Source organism: Heterocephalus glaber, unplaced genomic scaffold (assembly GCF_053883595.1).
Source record: "Heterocephalus glaber isolate CG9 unplaced genomic scaffold, H.glaber_assembly_v1.0 deba00001733, whole genome shotgun sequence".
Classification (NCBI taxonomy): Eukaryota; Metazoa; Chordata; class Mammalia; order Rodentia; family Bathyergidae; genus Heterocephalus; species Heterocephalus glaber.
The window spans coordinates 5,463,442-5,486,172 of NW_028258444.1; the positions used below are offsets into that span (position 1 = coordinate 5,463,442).

Below are 22,731 nucleotides of genomic sequence, written 5' to 3' on the forward strand. Positions count from 1 at the left end.
TATGAACAATTTACTTTATAATAAAGATGCTAGATTCTGACTAGCAATTCTTGTTTTCTACATGTAAAACTGATTTTCAGAAAAACTGATTTTTGGATGATTTTCTTGTCCACTATCCTTCTCTTAATCAAGGAAAACATTTATTGTATGTCTCTCTCAATTTACCTGAGGAATTGACAGTGTGCCCAGCAGAATATGTTCTGCTTGGGAATAACAGATCCACATGCTAAGCCAATAATTAGTCATGTTCCAGTTCAGAACATGAACATCTTATATTAGTAGATCCTTCGTTTTTAGAGATATCAAAATACCATATATGAATGGCTGTATATGTCCTAACATACTTGAGGAATCTTGCTACTAATTTTGTGTCACTAATTTTTTAATTACAAAAAAGCCTGTCTCTTCTGTTGGCATCACTCAGGGTCCAGGCATTTCTGTGAATGCATTCCTCACTAAATCTCACAGGCAGCCGCTTAGTGTCTGTTACTAACACCTTGCTCTGTCATTGCGTTGTATACATGTCTAATTTATCAGTTTCTTGTAGATTGTCAGCAGCCTGCTGCCTCCGTACCGCCACAGTGCTCACAACTAGCCAGGAGGCAAGACTACTCGACTGCCAGGTAAATGTACCATCCTTGCTCCTTCCCCAGCTGCATGTCGGAGCTGCACCCAGCTCCCCTCCTTACACGTGGTTCCGTTTCACTGCGTTTTATTTCAAAGATGGGTTATAGAAGCCTGATGTTCCCAGGGAGCAGGCTGACCTCTTTCTCCCTCTAGGAGCAAGACCTCCTGCAGTAGGAGCACCCAGGCTTTGTAGAATGTTTGTCCCACTCTTCTATTTTCTTTTGTCTTTTTGCCCTGTAGATACTTTCTCAGGCAAACAAATATAAAGAATTAGATATCAGTATATTAATGTCTGTACCAGGACAACTTTATAAGTGTCTCCATTTTGTCTGCACTCAGGCACTCTCATGAAAGCTGAATTTGAGGGCTGGAGTAAAACCTTGTCATTGGCATTCAAAAATAAACATTTTCGGCCATCAAGCCCCTTATGGGAGACTAACTGAAGAATGTGGAAGGCAGGATTGCCTACTCCCTGGTCCGGAACTGGAGTTTATGACAGTTAGGGTTCCAGTTGGCCTCCTGAGTAGGCGTGGACCCAGCCTTGCAGCTCCCGGCCAGGGCCTCTTCCTCACCAGCTGCCTGGCTCCTGCAGTCTGGTTGTGTCCACTCGTGGATGTGAGTGTGCCCACCATGCTTCTCCTGGGAGAAGCTTCCCATGAGCATGGGCCACCCCAGGCATTCCCACTGGGGTCTGGGCAGCCACAGACTCGCAGGTGAAATGTGCCCAGGCCTTGGAGCCAGTTGCACTGCCAGCTGTTAGGTGGCAGGGTGTCCCCATCACTGATGGGAACGGGGCTTTTACTTCAGAACTGTCCCTTGCTGCCATGCTAATACAGCTTAATAATGGCCACCAACTCTAGAGTAATTTCAGTTATGAGACTGAACATAACCGCAAGTGTACAGATCCATCTCTGGGATTCCACAGTGTAATGTTTAACATCCAGGAGTGGCCCCTCAGCCAAGGCCAGGGATGGGACCAGCCCCATGGCAGATGTCTGATGAGCATCGAAGACATGAAAGAATGTGTGAGCTCTGGAGTCTGAGGGTTGGGTTGGAGTCCCACCTCCAGCACCCACGGTCTGTAGAGCCTGCAAAGTCATTCCTGGTGGCTAAGATGCTGCCGGAACCTTCACTTGAAGGCCGAGGAGGAGTGGGCACTGGGGGAGCTCGAGGAGCTACAGGCTGGCCTGGCCTGGCCCAGTGAGGATGTCTGTTATCAGCACTCACAGCTCTTTGTACCTGACCAACCCACAAGACAAAGATCTACAGTCTCCTTCATAACTTTCCTAACTTGCCTGAGCCCAGGGTAGAGAAGGCTACACTTCTAGGTGTTTCAGTGAGATAGAAAATGGAAAGGCTGCAAGGAAAAATTTTTAACTTTATGAGGTATGATCTACAGTAAATGTTTAAATTTTTAAAATTTTTAACAGTAAAAGATGCACTGCCATTAATCCCTGTCAAAATACTTCCCGTTACTTTGAACACACTCACCCCATCATTCGTGCCACTTTTGGAAGCAGTTCTGGAAGTTCTCTTTCCTGAGTGTCTTTACAAGGTGTGATCAAAGATACAGTGAATGCTGTTGCTGAATGCCATCCAACCAAAAGGCAGGCTCCTAAAAACATTACGATGTTCTCACACACCTTCTTTACCAAACCTGGCACTGGGCCACTTCTGGCTCTTCCCCAAAGTCAAAAATGACCATGAAAGGTAAACATTTTGAAAGATTGAAGACATTGAGGCAGCCAGGATAGTGCAGCTAAAGACTCTCACAAGAGAGATTTCAGAAGTGCTTCAGCAAGTGGCAAAAATGATTGGATAAATGCGTTCAAAGCAAAGGTGAGGTTTTTTTAGGGGGTCAATGGCAGTGTATCTTTTACTGTAATATATTTCTTTTTTTAAAAAGTTAATGTTCACTGTATTTTTTATCACATTGTATAATTTTATTTCAGCTTGATTTTCTTTTGAGATGCTTGACTAAATAGTTATATGCCCCAGTCCTTTGAGATTCCTGAATTTAGACTGCTTGCTGCCTCCACAGGGATGATTTGCTTGAAAGAAAACCAGTTTAGCCAGATGTGGTGACACACATCTGCCTATAATCTCAGCACTCTGGGAGGCAGAGGCGGGAGGATTGTAAGTTCCAACCCAGCGTGGACAACTTGGCCCAACTTGTCTCAAAATAAAAAATAAAAAGGATGTGGGTATAGTTCAGTGGCAAAGGCCCTGGGTTCAATCCCTATTTTCAAGGAGAGAATAAAAAGCAGCAAGTTCATGAATTACAAATTCAATTGCACTTACAGAACCCACTGTTCATTGCAGTCCATGCAAAAAAGAAAAAATAATAATAATAATTAAATGCATATGGACCTGAAAAGACTCCTGTCCAAAGGTGCTCAAAGTCTGGGTCCTCAGTACCCTGAGGCTCCTTGCTGGCAGAAAACACAGCCAACCTGAGAAGTCTCCCTGTGTGCTAGACAAGGCTGATGCTCCTTTTCTGAGGTACTGACTGCTACAACTCCCCACATCCGGGGCCCACTTGTTACTCCCCAGCAAGTTTAGGGAGGTGAAGCGACGCAGCAGTCATACCTGAACACAACTCTGTCCAGAGGCCCAATGCCAGGCGGCCCTGTGGAGGAACAGATCCCATGTTCTCCACAACTGGGAGGAGCAAAGTGTTAAAACCACTCATGGGGACTCTTACTTTCCAAAGGGGACATTTGTTCCATGAGAAACTGCTCAAAATGTTGAGTGATTTCAGAACAGGGGTTCTCTGTTTCTCGTTTTAAAAAATCATTCTTACTTCCCTCAGTTTTCACGTAACTTGGGGATATTTTGTGTGGGTCTTGGGATGGAGACCAGGGACTTGTGCACACCAGCCTGGTGCTGTACCACTGAGCTGCACTACAGCTCCATAGTCATGAAACTTCTATGGCGTATCATTTTTTAAAACAAAACACCATGTTGTCACATTGAAAGGTCTCACATTAGAATTTTCCCATACATACTTTTCACCAAGTGATTCCGTGATAACTCACCCAACACTGTACAGCACTGGGACTGAGCCAACAATGTTCACACTGAAAAGTGGTTTTACTGCAGAACTAATATGGTTTCTATAGAGAATAATATCACAAGAGAGAGGAGACCTCAAGGCAATGCAGTCTTGGAGGTAGTATTTAAATATCTAGAGAAGTTTGGTCTTTGGCATCTCTCCATTTCTGTCAAGTAGTTGTTGGCTTGGAAAAGGAAAGAGAAAAAAGACTCTCTGAAGATATATCCTGCTTCCTATTTTAGTAACAGTTTCCTAAGCCCAGTTTACAGTATGATCTTCCTATGAAAAGTAAAATTGTCGCTAGCAAAGGTGGATAACAAATGGGCTCCTGAAGATCTTTAGCAATTGAGACTGAAAGTGAATTCATTTCATACCTTAAATGGTTGGAATTTAGCAAACACTCATATTTAACTTGTAATAATTTCTTAACTCATAAACTAAGAATGTTTCTTACATGCCTAATTTATACAGAGTGATTGCATTTTGTGCAAATTTAAGATAGCAATACTGTGATATATAATGTTTTTAACTCTGAAATAGTGAAAATAACTGTAAGTCATAATGAACGATGTCACATTGGGTGTTGGGCCAAGCGAGCTGTAGTCTGTGTGAGCTCTTGCCACATGTCAGCTGCCCACAAGTAAATTCTTATCTCCCTTTATCAAGAAGAGCACTGACTTACACAAGAGCTTCAAAAATGTATCCTTGCATAACGTGACTGCCCTGGCTTACTTACTAGAACTCACGTTGCATGACATGTTTAATTCCCTAAAAAAAAAATCAGCTTTTTCTCACAGAGACTTTTCCATGAAGCTCACAGCTCTTTTCTGTAAGGTGACTTAGTGGTCACCCTCTGTTTCCTGTCGTCTGACTGTCGGGAAGGTCAGGGAGGATTCTTACTGTCCATTATTTTCTTCCAATTTTAAAAGGTGTATTTTAGTTAATTTATTTATTTTGAGGGGGTTTTTTGAGGCAGGGTCTCACTCTGGGGTCCAGGCTGGACCTGATCTTGTGATCCTCCTGAATGCTGGGGTTACAGGCAAGTGTATAGTACCCAACTCATTAATTTTAATCAATGAATAAAACCATTCATGTTTTATTAGACTTTTTGCGGAAGCTCCCATTATGCCATGTTTACCCTACCACATTTTAAAATAGGCAGGAAAATAATTTTTACCACTAGTTATCCTAATCAGTGCAAAAGTGTCTCCTTTTAAATTTAGTTCACAGTAATTCCAGAGGGCATGGTGGCACAAGTCTAATTCCAGCACTGAGGGAGGCTGAGGCAGGAGGACTGCAAATTCAAATCCCACCTGGGCAACTAGGTAAAAACCCTACCTCAAAGTAAAAAATAAATAAAAAGGGCTGGGGTTCTAGCTCAGTGATAAAATTCCCCTGGGTTCCATCCCCAGTATCCCCCCCTCCAAATTACAACAGTTCAGAGAGCTTGGAAAGTAAGATAAACTTTAGGCAGACCATATATTTTACATAATTATGATTTTGCAAGAGACACATGAATGATTTCAGTACCAAAGATTTTTTTTAAAAATTTTGTTTTACTGGGAGCAGTACCACATGCTTATAATCCTAGCAGTTTGGGAGGCTGACACAGGAGGATTGCAAGTTCAAGTCCCACGAGAGCAAGTTAGTGAAACCCTGTATCAAAGCTTTAAAAAATTAAAAGGTGCAGGTTAGTGCAAAGGTCCTGAAGGTCCTGGGTTCAATTCCCAGTACCAAACAAATAAATAAACAAAAAATAAATTGCTTAGTACTGATTTTTAATGACTCCAGTGATAATATTACTTTCAAAAACTAGTTAAATAAATAAAATAAACCTCAAGTAGTTCTGTCAGACACTCCTGGAAGAAATGAATTATATGGTACTGAATTTCATATATACAGGAACATATCAATTTTTAGAAAAATACCCAACCTTTCGACTAAAAATGCCCTTGGTGTCTTTTCCCCACAGCTAATTGTATTTTAAAAGATCTCACCCCAGACAAGTTTTGTAGTTGCACCCTAGGAAATTCAGCAACTTTACTTCTTTATCCTTCAGGGTTATTCACCAAGACCAGAGCCAGGTTCATTTAAATCAGAGTCTCTCAGAGGTGGCCTGGCCTCCCAAAGGCCACTTTAGCGTTTCTTACACCACCAAGCGCACAAAGAGAGGGGCCCCTGAGAGCACATTGGACTCCCACAGCACCTGCCTTGTCCTCCTGAATCTGGGGCTCTGGAGAACACAGAATACTGGGCACACTTCCTGGGCCCAGGAGAGGGAGACAGAAATGCAGGGTCTTGGGCCATCCCAGCCTTCCTAAATCCCAGTCTGCCTTCCCCCAAATGCCCAGGTTATGTGCATGCACATGAGAGTTGGAAACAAACTAATCCAGAGGCCAGGGTGTAGGTCAGGGGAGAGTGCTGGCCCACCGGGTACAAGGCCCTGGTTTAGAGACCTGCCTGCTTTAGAGCCGCAAAAAGTGAAAAAACACCACTTTCGAGGAAGGCTTCGTATAGCATTTCTTTTTTTGATGCCTACTTTTGAAAACCGCAGTTGTCTTGGCATGCTTTGGGTTTGGGCCATTTTCTGTGCTGAATCTCTGTTCTTTTGTGGGGCCCATGGACTGTCCCAGTGCCCTGTCTGCAGCCTCCTGCTGACCAGCTCTTTCTCCTTCCCAGTCCTGATGCCGCCCTCCCTGAGGAGCAGCCACATTCAGGCTCCCCGTGCGCCCCGCTCCACTGTCTGGCCAAGCCGCCCTGCCCCTAGTCTCCATCACCAACACGTCTGGCTGAAGGTTCTGTAGCCACACAGGACACTGCCCAAGATCCAGCGATGTGTTCTTCTCGGCCAGTAGATGTGCAGGTGGACTTGCGTCCGTCACTGTGGAAGAGGAGAGAATGCCGAGAAGACTTACACGAAGCGCAGACCTGGGGTGATAAAACATTTCGCGGTTTCTCTGCGTCACAGAGAAACTGCAATCCAATAGCTACAGTTCAGTCAAACTAGAAAAGAAAGAGAGGAAGCGCGTATCTCAGATGGCTAGCTCGACCTCCATAGCGTAAGACAGACCTAAGACGATGTAAAATACAAATATTGCAAGATCAGCTGTCCTCACACCACATTCTGCAACATATTCTTTTGTCTTTGATATTTAGTTTTGTACTTTATTTGCTATATGATTAATGTCTATGAGAATAATTTCTGTAAGAGATGAATTTAATTTATTTTCAAATAAGCATAGTTTGCTCGATTCACTATGAGTTTTAATTTAGTTTGAAGTCTGGAACTGGCCAGACTATGGTTATTTTTCTTGCACAAAATGATAAATGAGGTGCATCAGAATGTTAACAATAACTGTCTTTTGCTGCTACAGTGATATTGTTTATGCACTTATTTTCTAATCAGTAGCTGATTAACTGCTGGTTTTGGTTTTTGTTTTAACTAGAATTCCTCACTGGACATCATTAAGTAGGTCTAAGAAAGAGTCTAAGTTATGATTCCTGGACTTATTCAAGCTTCAGTGGCACTCCAAAGTTTGTAGGTTGCATTGAGTAGACACACTGGTGCTGCTTCTTCATGTGTGTGGCTGTGTGCGATGATGCCAGAGAGAGCTAAACCATCTGAAGGGAAGAAATGCTGTTTATTTAGTGACCAGAACTGCTTTTTCTTCCAAATTCAGGGTCCTACTATGAGTCTTTCCTGCTAAACAGTATCAAAAACAAATCTACACATAGATAGATGTAAGGTAGCCTTGGCTAGTTAATTTACATAGACGGTGTTCAGATTTTGATTAAAATTGTATGTTTTGTTGTTAGATTTTTTTCATAATGGATCATCTTTGCCATAAAAAAATTTAGATAATAAACCTTAGCTCATTGTCTACTTCTGACAAACACTCAGGTGCCTACAAATCATTATATTATATTGATGATAAGACATGGTCCTAGTTAATTTACAGATTCTGCTAGATAACTTTTATGACTTGATTTAAGGCAGTGGATTTTCATAGCAAAATTTATTTTGCACGTAATCTGACAAACAAGGAAGACAGCTACTCAAGCTGAGAAGTCTCTCGGGCTCCTTCCCTCTCAAGGGCTCCTAGCCCCGATTCCTTGTTTTTGTCAGTAGCCTTAACTTATTTAAAACCAGAAAGATTTCACCTTTTCATGTGTCAGCAACTTCTCTTCCGAATGAATATGGCCCTCGCTGTCAGCACACAGAACAGTTAACAGCAGGGCACTATCGTGGCGACCCTGGAGCTGCTCAGCTGAGCAGTAGAGGGTGGTACACTGTGGGGTGTCCATCACAGGGCAGTCACCAAGTACACACAGGAGCTCTGGACAGTCATCACCCGTCAGGTAGGGTCACTGTTACCAAAGCAACCAAGAGCTTTTGTGTTCCTTACATGAGTGCTGTCTTCATCAGTGTCATTTCTTATGCAACTTGGCCCTAAACAGTTGAAATCTCCACCAAGATAGAGATTCAGGTCAGAATGCAGAAGCAAAACAGACCTTCATGGTAGTCCTTAACGTAGCATGTAACATGCTTGTTCCTACCTGTATTGCCTTGCCGTCCTGCACACGGTCCTCACTCTACAGGCGCTGCACCTGCTGGGTACCAGTGTTAGCGACACACTGGGCTTCACTGAGTGAGTTCAGTAAAAGAAAGCTGACCCACCCCGCTCTTTCCCTTCCTTTGGGAGTCATCTGTGTTTGGACCTGAGAAATGGCATAGCTGCTAAGTTGACTTTGTGCCTGAGGGAAAACATGCCTTTTTACCAAGTACCTCAGAACATCCTTCCGTTGCCTGTCACTCGTTGCTGGGATGGGAACCCAGCCACCAGGCTGTGTGACTGGAGCAGGTTCTTCCTCTCTACAAGGCTCATTGCGTTCTCCTACCTCCCTCCCCCTCTCCCTCCCCCTCTCCCTCCCTCCCTCTGGTTTATGACTCAGTGAAAAGCCGAGGAGTGTGCAAAACATTTATTTCTTCCAATACAAAATCTGTCATTAAATCTATTATAAACTAGCTTCTCTGAACAGAGTGGAAATGCTTGTTTTGAAGTGTTACTTGTATAAAATATTAATTTTAGCAAAATTTTCTCAAAAAGATATAGAAACTTGGAAATAAATTTTCCCTGTCAGCACAAAATTAGGTGATAGTACCTAAGTCGTAAGAGAGAATACCATGTATTTCCCCATCATTTAGTATAGTGTTTAAACTAAGCCATATTTATATTTATTTATAGGCATTTTAAATGAATAGGTATGTGTAGTGGCAGTAAAAATCAATACCTGTAAAGATAACATAAGGATCCAAAAGGAAATTGAAAAAGTGAAGAACTAGTGAGAACCAAAGAGGATGAACCTCAGTAAGATTAATTGAAGATGCGTGTGGAGAAGAAAAATGATCCGCAGATGTGCAGGCCGAGTATACTGGCGCCTGATCGAAGACATGGTGATCGAAGATGGCAGGTAACCAGCCAGAGCAGTTAGCAAAGTAAGCAAGCAGTTTTTAAAAGTAAGCACAATCACAATGCTAAAAAGAATAGTTAAGGTGCAGAAATGCTTTCCTACTGAAGATTTTTCTTAGGTACAAAATAGTAGCAAAGTTAAAAGAAGCAATAAATGGCCTTTAGCCTGAGTTCTTAGGGGTTGGCAAAAAACACTGGATGACTCTACCCAATCAATTGATGTTATATTAGATCCCTTTCACACGTCCAATTCTGAATTTTTAAAAAATTGGAAAACTTTGAGGAGACAGAGTTATTGAATAATTAAGATTCAGAAATTATAGGTATTTAGCCCAAGGAAGAGGAGTACAATAGTAACCTTCCAGCAAAGAGAATTGAACAAATGATAGAAAAAGCTATAGATAGCACTAAGACCAGAATTAGGAAGTCTTCAGGCTGAAGGATTTATATTAACTCTAGGATAGAGTTTTTAGCAATGGAAAATTAATCATCAGAATTGATAATTATAAGGAAGATTTGTTTTTTAAAAATTGAATATTATTGGTGGTTTAGTAAGTATTAAGTGGCAAGATATCTTTTTTGTTGTTGTTGTTTTTGGTACCGGGCATCGAACTCAGTTCCTTGCACTTGCACAGCAGGCGGCGAAACCACTGAGCTAAATCCCCGGCCCTAGTGGCAAGATATCTTAAAATAATGTTATTATTCTTGTTTCTTTTATTTTAAAATTAAAAAGAAAGTTCTGGTTAGTCAATATTTTGTCCTTTGAGGGCCGGGGATTTAGCTCAGTGGTTTCACTGTCTGCTGCACAAGCCCAAGGACCTGAGTTCGATCCCCGGTACCAAAAAAAAAAAAATCTTCCAATATTTTATCCTTTGAAATGGGATAGCAATTTTAACTTTTCCAAGATTTTTGTTTTTTTAAAAAAAGCTTGTTGGTTTTATTTTTCATTCTAGTTATATATCATTATATCCTTATCCCACAGTGTAGCAGCTTTACTATAAAAGCTTCAAGTTTGAGTCTAAAAAGGAAATGTCCTCAGGAATACTTGAGAAACAGAAAGGTATGCAGTCCCTTGTGCAGGGAGAAGACGTGGCAAATGCCTCCTGACTTTTATCTCTACTGAAAAGGATCTTCAATTTTAACATTTGCTTTGTCCACGCTGTGGACAATATACTTGGGCAGCGAAGACCTGCTGCTTCAAACAAGCATGAAACATTGGTCCAATAAACCAGCTAAGAATATGGAAATGTCCTGATAATATGGTATTAAAATCCTCTCCAGGTCTCCAATAAAGATTATGAAACATGAAAATGAGGAAATGAAATCTATTTTCTACTGAGATAGGAATATAAAATTTTATTGTCATAATCAGCCAAGAAATAGAATCTGTCTCTCAGAAAGACACATCAGGGAAGCTGCTGCATTTCCAGTAGGGACCATGGCTGCTTCAACCCGCGGACAACACAGGAGAATGCATTGATATTTCAGATACATCTAGGTTTAAAAGAAACTCTTAGACTGAGATTCACAGCTTTTAAAACTTTGCTTTCCTTTTTTGTTTATTTGCTTAGAAACTAGAGTGCTTTAAGAAAATCCTTATAATTAAGATTACAGAAAATTTACAGTTCAGTTTTCAAGTAAAGGGAACATAATTTTTCAGGAAGCTGTTGAACTGGAGTTACGATAATAGTGTGATCAGGGATGATACTGATGCATAACTTTTTACCTTATATTCGATTTCTGTGAACATACAAGATCAGCCCAGCTCCTGAGTGACCCTTTCCATTGTCTGCAATACTGTCTGAAATTAAATTCATCTTTATTTAAATGCCACCATGACTGCCATCATCCCTGATATATGGCATCGGTTGCATGATCCTGTTATGTTAACGGCTGATTTTCCCTAGACATCTCTTTCATCAACTGAAAGAGGTATGTCATATTAAGATATGTTCCCCGATGGAGGATTTTCGAGAAATGATATTCTATTTAAGAAGAGGACGAGGACCAATTCATTGCCTTTCGTGTAAGGCAAGAGTACGATGTAAGATGTTTGCATGAGATAGCTCACGCAGGTAAGCTTTTCTATGTCCATACTACAGACACCTTCGAAATCTTATTTCTCTTGTGACCTCTCCACTAGGAATGTCAGGACATTGCGCCTACACTTGCTCTCCTCTCCATGTTGAGTGCGTGGCTCTTATTCCCACTGCATTTTTATCCCTTTCCTTTGGAGTTATTTAAAATTTGACCTATTTAAACCAAAGCCTGGATAAACTGCTGAGCCAGATTATTTCTGAGATTGGAGTTTAATTACTATAGAACACTTGTGAGAAGTAAATCTAACACTTCAGTGTGAATATATGCTTTTCTTTTCAAAAAGTCATTTTTAAAATAAAGGTCAGAGAACAATAAAGTAAAGGGAAATGTCATTGGTTTGTTTAAAAAGAAATATTTGGTGATAATGGAAATACAGAATGAAGCATCACTGGATTTGTAGATAATGATTGCTCGGCAAATTGGAGAGGAAATACATCATTTTGACATTATTGCCACAGAATTTTTAAGCTCAATGGTTTGACTGTTAAGAGTCAGTTAATTCTTTGAAAATCTTTTATGACAGTTTTGTAATCTACTCAGTGTTTTTATTTGCATGATTATGCATATGTGGTGAACCAAACATGATTCTGGTAGTACTATATTTCTTTGCGGTATTAACATTTATGTCATGTGTGGCCAGCCCTGATTTGTACACTGTATGATTATTGTTGTAAAAATTCAGCTATTCCTACATTTAATTGCAGTTTTATTGTTATGCCTTTTGGGGCTATGTGATGTGAAGTGTTTCCACCTAATGATAATACCATATGAAAACATAACTAAAAGACTGATCTAAGAAACTTTTTTTGTTAATTATTTTTAAAAATCCAAATTTCAAAGGAAGCATTCTCAAAGACACAAGCATTTATTTTAAATTCAAAAAAAGTTCTTTTGAATTTATTATTACTTGTTGCTTTCACTTTTTTATTGCAGACAATCCTCAGTGAATGTCTTCTGAGAGAACTGTGGAAGATGTGCTTGTATCTGTGTGATCTGCTCATGCACTTGGTGGCTGGGAAAGCTAAGAAAGCAACCAGAAGCCAATATATTGATTCTTATATCTTGGTTTATGTTACCAACTGAATATCATGTAATGCATAACTTTTTCCAGTAAATAAATCAGTTATCTTTTGTTCATTTCATCTGGACTACTTTTTATCAGTGTAGCAGTTTTTCTGTGTGCCATTGTGATTTATACTTACATACATTATATCACGTAGATGTTTATTGGGAGAAGAGGAACGATGGGCCAGGGATGTAGCTCTGGTAGCACCCTCACCTGGCATTTGCGAGGCCCTGGGTTTGACCCCCAGCACCTCAAAAACAAAAACACAAAACACAAAACACAAAACTGAATGGTTTACTGTAACAACATTTTGGCATGTTCCTGTTAAGCACTGTTGTCAACTTTGCCCATTCTCTCCATTTATCATCTCTCTTACTTGTAATTTCTAAAAGGCCATTTGGCAAGAAATGTACTGATAGGAAAATGCCTGTTCTAAAAAGGGAAACACTATTCCTGAAGAAAAATGAAGCTTGCGTGTTTTATTTTCTGAGCCAGTTCTTTTTTTTTTTTGGTACTGGGGATCGAACTCGGGTCCTTGCGCTTGCGAGGCAGGTGGCGAAACCACTGAGCTAAATCCCCAACCCCCGAGCCAGTTCTTTGGGGTCTTGTATGTGAAAGAAGAGCACAGCCCCAGAACTTTTAAGGAAGTGAATTTAGTGGCTCTTTCTATGAGCACGTATGGTAGTAAATCATCTACTCTGATTTGATTTTCTTTCAAGGGTGGGGTAGAGAAAAACCAGAGAGAATATGGACTTAGGGAAGAGTCTAGTGAGTTGAAATCCCTAATGCAGTCCTTGTTACAGTCAATCAGACTCCCCCACCATGGTCCAACATTTCTAGCTAAAGTCACCTGGTTACCTGTTTTCTCCCCGAAAAGCTGTTGGTTATTTTGTTTTAGTATTGGTTTTAGTTTCTTTTTTGTTGTTGTTATTATTTGCAGTACAGGGGATTGAATCCAGGGAGCACTGCATTACATCCTCAGCCCTTTTTATTTTTAGACAGGGTCTTACCAAGACAGGGCTTGAATTTGTGATCCTCCTGTTTCAGCCTCTCAGAATACTGGGATCACAGGCATGCACCAGCAAACCCAGCTTGCAAATCTGTTCAGAAGTTAACCTCTCTTACACAGTAACACCAGTACTATGTCACATTTAAAGGGTAGAAAAACTGAATCAGCCTCCAGAAGCATCAAGAAAGTCTCTTCTCGGGCCGGGGTTTAGCTCAGTGGTTCCGCCGCCTGCCTCGAAAACGCAAGGTCCTGAGTTTGATCCCCAGTACCAAAAAAAAAAGAGAAAGAAAGAAAGTCTCTTCTCAAGCCAGTAGTAGCACTTCCTTGTAGTCCCAGCAACTGGGGAGACTGAGGCAGGAGGATGGCATGAATCTAGGAGTTTGAGACCAGCTTGGGCAACAAAGCAAGACCCTATCTGAAATGAGACACATAAAGGGAAGGAGGATGGGGCACCAAGTTGTGAGGCAAGGTGGAAGACGTGTGCAGACCCACTAGGATGGAGGAGGAGGGCAGAGTTGATGGGAATCTGTGAATCGCCTTTTCCTGCATTCTGGTTGTACGCGTGTTTACTAATGCGCTGGTGGAACTGAAGGCATTCTGAGTTACAGGAGTTCCTGAGAGTGGTTCCTTTATATCTAACTTTTTTTCTGGAGACACTGGAACCTAGCTCATAGAATGAATGTCATCTACTATAATTACAGCAGGCGCTAAATACCACCTTGTTGGCAGAAATGGCCTTTGAATTAGGTGGATGGTTATTCCTAGCATACTTTCTTAGTGAGTTTAAAAACTAGACCTCTAAGATTGTATTAGAAGGAGCCTTAAGGTCTGTAATGAAGTTAGCTGACAGTTCCTTCTTTAGCAGTTTATGAACCAATTACACTTGAATGCTTTTACAAGAACCTCAGAATACTTAATCTACAACATAACAGTCCAGAAAGATGAATCTCACTGGGAAGAATACCACCAGTGTCTATAGTAAACACAATATATAATAAACTTAGATGTAGAAAGCAATATAAAAATAAGTCAACTATAAGACATATTGTTATAGCAAAGAAATGTTACAGTAAGACTTGATTTTCTTTCTTATCTATGTTAGTGGGGATAAAAGAATAATTCAATAAGTTAACTTCTGTTACTACTAAAATCAAGTGAGGGCAGACTGATGTCTATTTCATAACTGTATTAGGTATTTTCTTACTGCTGGAACAAAATACCTGACAGCCACAAGTTAAAAAAAGAAAGGTTTATTGTAGTTCACAGTTTGCAGAGGTTTCAGTTCATAGTTGGCTGACTCCAAGGCAGGGTGGCATGGTAGGGGGCATTGCAGAGTAGAATCGGTCCACGGCAGGCAAGAAGCAGTGAGCCTTCTTTCTTTCCTTTTTATTCCCTCCAGGCTACAAGCCTCTTGGTTGATGCCACCCACAACCAGGATGGGTCTTCCCTCTCCATCATAAATCCATCATCCACACCCAGAACTATGCTAAAGCAATCACTGACTAATCCAGTATCACACACCCATGATCCAGTCACTCCCAAAAGCCCCACCTATGAGTGTGTGAGGCTTTGGAGAGATAACTAGATATAAGTCATAACAATAACCCACAACAGAACTATCTACCAGTGTAAAATGAAAATATGGACTCCTTGGTCAAAAATTGTTAAGAATCTTAAGACAGTGAGAGTAAAGAGTAAATCGTTAAACCAAGCATGAGGGTTTTTTTGTCTTTTGGTTTGTTTTTTGCAATATTGGGGATTAAACTCAAGCCCTTCACACTGAGCTATATCTCCCCTCCCTTTTTCCCCTGAGACAGGGTCTCACTAAATTGTCCAGGCCAGCCTAGAACGTACCATCCTCCTGCCTCCGCCTCTCAGAGTGCTCAGATTACAGCCATGAACCACCAAACCCAGCACATGAAGTCCTTCTGGGCACAGGGCACTATGTGAGTGTAGAAGTCCACATGGCCATGAAGCCAGCCTTGCCCAGAATATGCTGAAGGACTGATGAAGACCTTGGCATTGAAGGTTACTATCTAGAAACCTGGCTTATTTTTAGCAGAAAGTCTCTGTGCTGGGAAGAACAATAATGTGTTTATGTTCTAGGGGAAACTGTTAATGGTAGTACTTCAAAGAGTCGAAAGTTCAAAGCTAGGTGAACACCTCAGAGGGAGAGTGCTTGCTTAGCATGGGTAAGGTTCCTGGTTTGATTCAGAGCGCTGAAAGGTAAAAATAACAGTTGAAAGTTGAAACTTGCAATACTCCTGGTTTTCCATGTTGCTGTAACATTTCAACTCAAAAGTCCCTAAACTCTTAGTACTAAGACTAAACATCTTTAATGTTCAAAATAGCAGCAGTAGACATTTTAATTAGTGTGTTAAAGTAACAGTAATTCAAGAACCCTACCTACTGATAGCTTCATAATTTGACTTCCTTTGAAGTTGTAAATTACTAATAATGTCAGTCAAATGTCACATGAAGATTTCCCTCACTTACAGGAGTTGTTAGGCCAAGATTAGTCAGTGATTCATATCACAGGCTTTCAAAGGAAAGAAAATGTATTTACCACATTGAAATCCACCCACTTTGAAAATATAAGCTCTTGTAGGTAGCAGCTACCCAATGTGTAATAAAGGGAGAAGATAAAAATACAAGTTAGTTGTTCTTGTTTTTGACACAGTAACAGTGGAACCTCTGGAAAGGGTTGTCTGGGAGCAGGGCCAGGTGAGAGCCAAATCAGCAATGAGTGCCTTTTTATAATGTTGTTCTGCATGAGCCATGGAAATATACCGTCCACTCAAAAATGAAAAGAAGTTTAAAAAATGGGCTCTCAAAATGTCACAATGAAGCTGGACGCGGGGCATATGCCTGTGATCCCAGCACTTGGGGCTCCGAGGCAGGAGACAAGGTTCCAGGCCAGCCTGGACTGTGCAGGGAGAGTCTGTCTCAAAACAAAACAAAACCAGCTCACAATGAAGCCAGAAACAGAAGCCGAAGTTTCAAAGAAACATTTGTTTCAAAGCAGGCTATGTTAGCAGGAGTATTTTTTAAAAGCATGGAATTGTTCATGTTGTAGCCCTGGCATTTACTGTGGGAAGACAGTCTCTTTGGCCCACAATTGTACCTCAGTTTTAAAATGAGGGGAAAGCTGGGGATTTAGCTCAGTGGTGCTGCCACTGGCCTCGAAAGTGCAAGGTCTTGAGTTTAGTCCCTGGTGCCAAAAGTAAGTAAGTAAATAAATAATAAAATAAAAATAAAATGAGAAAAATACCTGCCTGGCATGATGATTTCAAAGATTAGATGAAGTAACGTAGATAGTATCTTTCAAACAGTGTTCAACCTTTGGTGCCTGGTATTATTTTAATAGCACATGCCCTAGCCCTTTGGAGTCTGATACATTGAGATAGATGAAATTCATTAATTCCATCATTCATGCATTAATTCTGCAGACACTTATTGAGAACCTAGTGTATGTGTGTGCACCTTCTAAAGGGCAATAACAAAACAAAAAAGTTTCAGGCCTTTTTGAAGATCTTATCACAACAGTAAATAGCACAGATAGGGGAGACAAATACTGGAGATACGGTGAGATTGTAAATATCAAAGGGGTGTTACTGAAACTTATAGAAAAAGAAAAAGGTAGAGCAGAGAAAAAACATTGTGTCAGATTGGAGTAGGGCAAAAGTGAAACATTGCAATATTAAATGGGATTATGTTGAGCTTCATCAAAAGATAAAATAAGAATTCTTTCACATCATGATTTCAGTTCTTAAAAATACTAAATTACATATATCCATTTTTTTCAAAAATTTAGAAGTTATTATCTACCTAAAAATATCATCAAAAAGCAATTAACATTTAGGAAGAGCATTTTTAAAAACTAATCTTTTAAATTTTCCTAAGACATAATTTGGAATAACTATTACAAAGTATGCCTGGATTTTATTTCGTGATAGTTTTGCTTTGAAATCCCAATATTTTATTTTGCAAATAGATATCCTCTGGAAGATTTAGGATTTGTCCACTTATGCTTTTCTTATACACTTTTTTTTTTTTTTTTTTGAGACAGGGTCTCACTATGTAGCCCTGGCTGGCCTCAAACTTGTGGCACTCCTCCTGCCTCTGCCTCCCAAGTGCTGGGATTACAGGTGTTCACCACCACATTTTATAAACATTTTTGTCAAATTTACTCTATAAGATTATTGACTATCAATTCTAAAGTCTAATTGACTCAATTAATAATCCTTACTAATCTCTGTATGGTCAAGAGGCTAAACTCTCATCTCTTCTAGTTCTTTAATTCTAACTCTTTCTTCTTTGGATAATCTTTTCATCCAATTTTTCTATAAAATTGAGAGCATCTCTTGAAATATTGTCACAGATTTCCTAATACAAAGGTAAGAAAAATATAATCACATTGTTAAACTTTGCATTTGCTGTCAAATGTTACTTTTTCTTATATTTATACAGGTTCAGACTTTAAGATCTGCTATTTTAGTAGAATTATCAGCAATTGTGGGCCAGGGATTTAGCTCAGTGGTGCCACCCCTGGCTTGTAAGCATAAAATCCTGAGTTTGATCCCTGGTACTGAAAAAAAAAAAAAAAAATCAGCATTTAGTATATATTTAAAAGTCAACATTTGTTTCATTCACATCAACAGCTGTTGTAATTCTAGATTTTTATTTTGTTAGAAAATAAAGAATGTTATACTGAATATACTTAGGTAATATGCAAAGGGCTTCATCAAATTACATACCTAGGTAAGTACTGTACATACTTTACAAATATCAAACACAAGTGAGAATAAAATCCACCTCATGAGAAGCCTACCTGTTAAGAACCATTTCCTGTGAAGAGTTTTTGAACATCCAGCTTGGACTGAGACACAGCGATGGCAGTGGGATTTGAACCACACAGCCCATACCAGGAAAAGGCTGACCCTCCAAGGTGTGCTTGCTCCCGGAAGCGGCTCTTTGGATGCACAGTGGGCGCTCCCTCTGTCTGCAGTGCTCCTTGATTTCCACACCTGGTGGTGGTGGGTGGGAAACAAGTTTTTCTGAGCTGGTCCTTAGAAACACATTTTCATTGGATGCTGGAATATTCCAAAGTCCAAATTTGCTTATGTTATGCACATTCCTATATAGTGTCCATATTGTTTAAAAGATACATACCTTACATTCAAAGCACATTTTCTTGCTCAGTATGCTATGTTACAACTTTGACCATGAGATCTGATCAGGGTAATGGAATAACTTCATGTTTCTTCTGTTGTTGAAAACCAAATAAGGTGCAATGGGCTCATCATGTAGGTACCGATCAGTTCCTGTTCTTTCCTTACTGTTGCACATGACCAAACTAGCTTTTTCTTATAAATAATCCAGTTACTACTAATAATTCTTTTTTTTTTCAGGTTTTCTTGCATTTATTTAGAAAATTTTTATTAGTACACATTTGCAGGGCATAATGATCGCATTCGCCGTGAGGAGTTAGGCACATGCGCATAGCACATCTCAATCCTTCTCCTCTTCCCCTCCCTCCTCTAACAGTCATCACTACTCACAATTCTCAAGAAGGCCAGTAGATGAACGTTTATTAACCACACACTACATAAAGCACTGGAATCTCAAAATTCCTTTCTGATCAACCAGTTCAGCAAAACTGTACCAACTTCTGAGCATGTGCAACTGGGACAGATGCCAAAGGATGGCTGTGTCCTTGGCACAGTGCTCTCCTGGGAGGCCCCGATGCTTCTAGAGGAGGAGGACCATTTAGGACATGTAAATTCAGTGGGACATCGTTAGCTGCACACAATGTGAGATAATGTTTGAAATCCGGCACAGAGAGCCCGTGATTGCCTGTTTTCAGACGGAAACCCTCAGCCTAAGGTCTTGAACCAATTATTCCAGGACTGATTGTGCTGTGAAATATCCTTGGGGTGATAATTGGCTGGCTAAGTGATGATCACGCTAGCCAGGCTGTGGGTAGTGTTAGATCATGACACTCAAGAGCCTGCTAACAGCCAATCCCTGTGTGGTGCACTTGGCCTGGCGGAGCTGACTTCTCCCCTCAGCAGCAGCTCATCTGGGGATATCACTCTACCCAGGGCACATGTTCATTTCACCGGGAATAATTCAGACCGTTTTTTGATGGACAGCCACAGATGAGGGTCTGCTATGCTCATCCTTTTGCTTCACAAATGTTTCTTTTGCTTTTCTTTTTTTAAATTATTATTTTATTACTCTTTTTAAACAAATGGCCCCAGGGATAGGGGACGGAGGGAGGAGGAGTTGTTTTTCTTTTCCTAGTAATAAAAGCAATCTATATTTATTGTAGTAAATTCAGATGATATAGAAAAATAGAATGAAGACAACTCAGCTCACCCAAAATCTTATCTTGGTGAAAAAATTGCCATTAACATTTTGGTGCCTTTTGATGAATCATACTAAATATACAATTTCAGATCCTGGCCCCCCCCCCAACATATTCTGGTGAATACTTTTTCTACATTATTAGAAGTTTTCAACTGCATTAATTGTAAGGCTGGTACAATATTTCATAGGACAGATGCATTATAGATCTTTTAAAGAGAAAATACTTGCTGGGAGGCTGAGGCAAGAAAATTCCACATTTGGACCCAGCCTGGACAACTTAATGAGTTCCTGTCTCAAACTAAAAAATAAGAAGAGCTAGGGATGTAGTTCAGTGTGAAGGTCCTGGGTTCAATGCCAGGAAGGAAGGAAGAAAGGGAGGGAAGAGGAGAGGCAAGGTGAGGGGAAGAGAACAGAAGGGAAGACAGAGGGAAGAAGGAGGGAAGTGAAAAGGAAGAAAAAGGGAGGAAATACTTTTTTATTATTGGACAAATTACTTCAGACTTTTACTAGTGTAAAAATATGATGCCTTTAAAATCATTGTGCAATGCCAAGCATAATGGTGCGTGCCTGTACTCCCAGCACTTGGGAGGCTGAGGCAGGAGGATTGCCATGAGTTCAAGGCCAGCCTGGACTATGTAGTGAGACTCTGTCTCAAAAAACCAAAAAACAACAAGAAAAAAATCACTGTGCAGGGGCTGGGGTGTAGTAGAACACTTGCCTAGTGTGCACAAGGCTATGAGTTCCATCCCCAACACTACAAAAAGAAAGGAAAAAAAAAAGAATGAAATAAAATCTTTACGCAGAAATTCTCACTCATTTCTATTAGGATCCATCACTTAAAGAGAAATTGCTATTCATGTTCATAAATGGTTTTCCTTTTAGTCTATTTTGTTCACTTAATTTTATTGAAATTTTTACTAAACGGAAACCACTGTAAAAGATGTTGCAGAGAATATAAACATGAATTAGACAGACTTGGCCATTATGGTACTTACAATCTAGAAAGGAAAATCAGATAAAGGTATACCTAACTATAATATATGGTAGAAAGTGATATATTTTGCATTTCAGAGACCCCCAAAATAGGAGATATTTCCTCATGACAAATTGAAAACTATTAGCATGAAAACATATATATACAGAGATATGTAGATATATTTGTTGTTTTTTCAGACAGGCTCTCACTATGTGATTCAGGCTGGCCTTGAACTCACTATGTAGCCCAGGCTGGCCTTGAACTCATGGCAATCCTCCTGCCTCAGCCTCCTGAGTGCTGGGATTATGGGCATGCACCAGCACACACAGCTCTAAAATATTTTTTTTTTAACTGACAGTATTCTCATTAAAATCTTTATTACGTATCTACTTGTGGCTACCTTGAAAAAATAATTCTGTGGGAATTTGTACCACTGATTTCACATCCATAGTGTGTCTCTTCATGGGAACTTCAGGGTATGTTGCTCTTTTGTTACAAAGAGCAGAGCTCCGTGGTCTGCTGATGTTGCCTATTAGATGAAGCAATAGTGACTGCTGGAGAAGATATAAACCTGCAGTGAAAGATTGGCTCCGCCGACGGCCTCAGCATGTCCCTCCTGTGAACACTGTTATGGTATGTGTGACACACAACAGAGCTGGATGTGAGCTGCACTTTTTTTTTTTGTACCGGGGATTGAACTTGGGTCCTTGGGCTTGCACACCACTAAGTGGCGAAACCACTAAGCTAAATCCCTGGCCCTGTGTGAGCTGCATTTTTTTATAAAACTCTAGTCACTTTTCAAAATCACCAAATCTTCTAAAAGTTTCTTTTTGCATCTAGACCCAAGGTTGGCATAATTTCTCTGCCAGGGCCACACTGTGGGCATTTTCAGACTTGCTGGCCATCTGGTCTCTGTCACAGCTGCCCGATTTGCAGACCTAGCGCCATGAGCTGGCATGGCTGAGTAAAATTCTCATTTACAGATACAAACTTGTATTTTACACAAATTCACATGCTATACAATATTGTTTTGGAATTTGTAAAGGTGGAATTGGCTTGAAATTTGAAATGAGCATAACTGGGGGGCGAGTGTTTAAGTGATTCATCCTACCTCGCTGAGCATTAGGTTAAGATAGAGGCAGAGGAGCTTTACCCTGATCCCAAAGTAATTAGGAATAAATAAATTCTAGGCCAATCTTTGCTGGAATCTTAACAACTGCAGGTGGCTGCTGAGTCACCCCCGCCAGGTCCTTAGGTCTGATCTGTTGCCAACTCACAGTGGGCTCACTAATGGCTTTCGGGCCATGATGTTAATTTCTTCCCAAATGCATGCTATGTATTCTTCTCCAGAGGATGTGTTCCCAGCAACGGACACACACACACACACTTTAGACTTTCTTCCAGAGGCTGGAAATGGAGCTCAGTGGTAGCACATGGTTATCATAAGGAAGGCCCTGGGTTTAATACCCAGCACCAAAAACCATAAAGAAAACAGATTTTCTCCCAATGGTTTAAAAAATTAAGAACCATTCTTTTTTGGGCAGAAGGAGGAGTCTTGGAGATCAAACCCAGGGCCTAGTAAAGGCCAGGAATTACTCTACCACTGAGATCCATCCCCAGCCCAAACACCATGTTTAGTTCACGAGCTATACCCGAACAACAGGCAGTGGGCTGGGTTTGGCCCATGGCATAATTTGCTGACCTCTTATCAAGATAATCTCACTGAGAAGCAACAGAGAAAGCCAGGCAGGAAGGCACACACCTGTAATCCTAGCTCTCAGGACACTGATGAGGGAAGATCATGCGTTCAAGACAGTCTAGGCAATATAATGAGACCCCCATCTGAAAACCAAAGAAAAAGAACAAAGGAGTATGCACCCATGCTAAAAGAAACCTTGCTAAGCAGTAATAATAAAACATTAAATGTAGGGATTTAAGATTTCACAATGTTGAGTCCTTTTCTTAAAATTTGAATGAACAGTTTGCTCTGTATCACTACAGGTAACAAACCTAACAGTGACTTAATTATAAGGAGAGATTATGGCTGTCCTCGTC

General features: G+C 40.4%; 1 protein-coding gene and 1 long non-coding RNA gene across 7 annotated transcripts in view; one reads left to right on the top strand and one right to left on the bottom strand.

The window, feature by feature from the left end:
• Window positions 1–12,395, top strand: part of Bicd1 (BICD cargo adaptor 1) — a 220,662-nt gene extending 208,267 nt beyond the window's left edge. For 3 of the 6 annotated variants that reach the window (XM_004855022.4, XM_087200030.1, XM_004855027.4), the window contains 2 exons: window positions 548–623; window positions 6,362–12,395. In XM_004855022.4, coding sequence (XP_004855079.1) covers window positions 548–623; window positions 6,362–6,449 — 164 coding nt within the window. In that variant the 3' untranslated portion in view covers window positions 6,450–12,395. Of the gene's footprint in view, window positions 1–537; window positions 624–6,361 lie in introns of all 6 variants that reach the window. The other 3 variants (XM_004855023.4, XM_004855025.4, XM_021236547.2) reach the window with 2 other exon arrangements.
• Window positions 12,396–14,478: 2,083 nt separating this feature from the next.
• On the bottom strand, window positions 14,479–22,731 carry LOC147821475 (uncharacterized). The gene is made up of 3 exons (XR_015446939.1): window positions 22,439–22,731; window positions 18,160–18,355; window positions 14,479–17,916 (listed from the first exon to the last, which is right to left on the bottom strand). It is a non-coding gene; the product is annotated as an uncharacterized LOC147821475 (long non-coding RNA).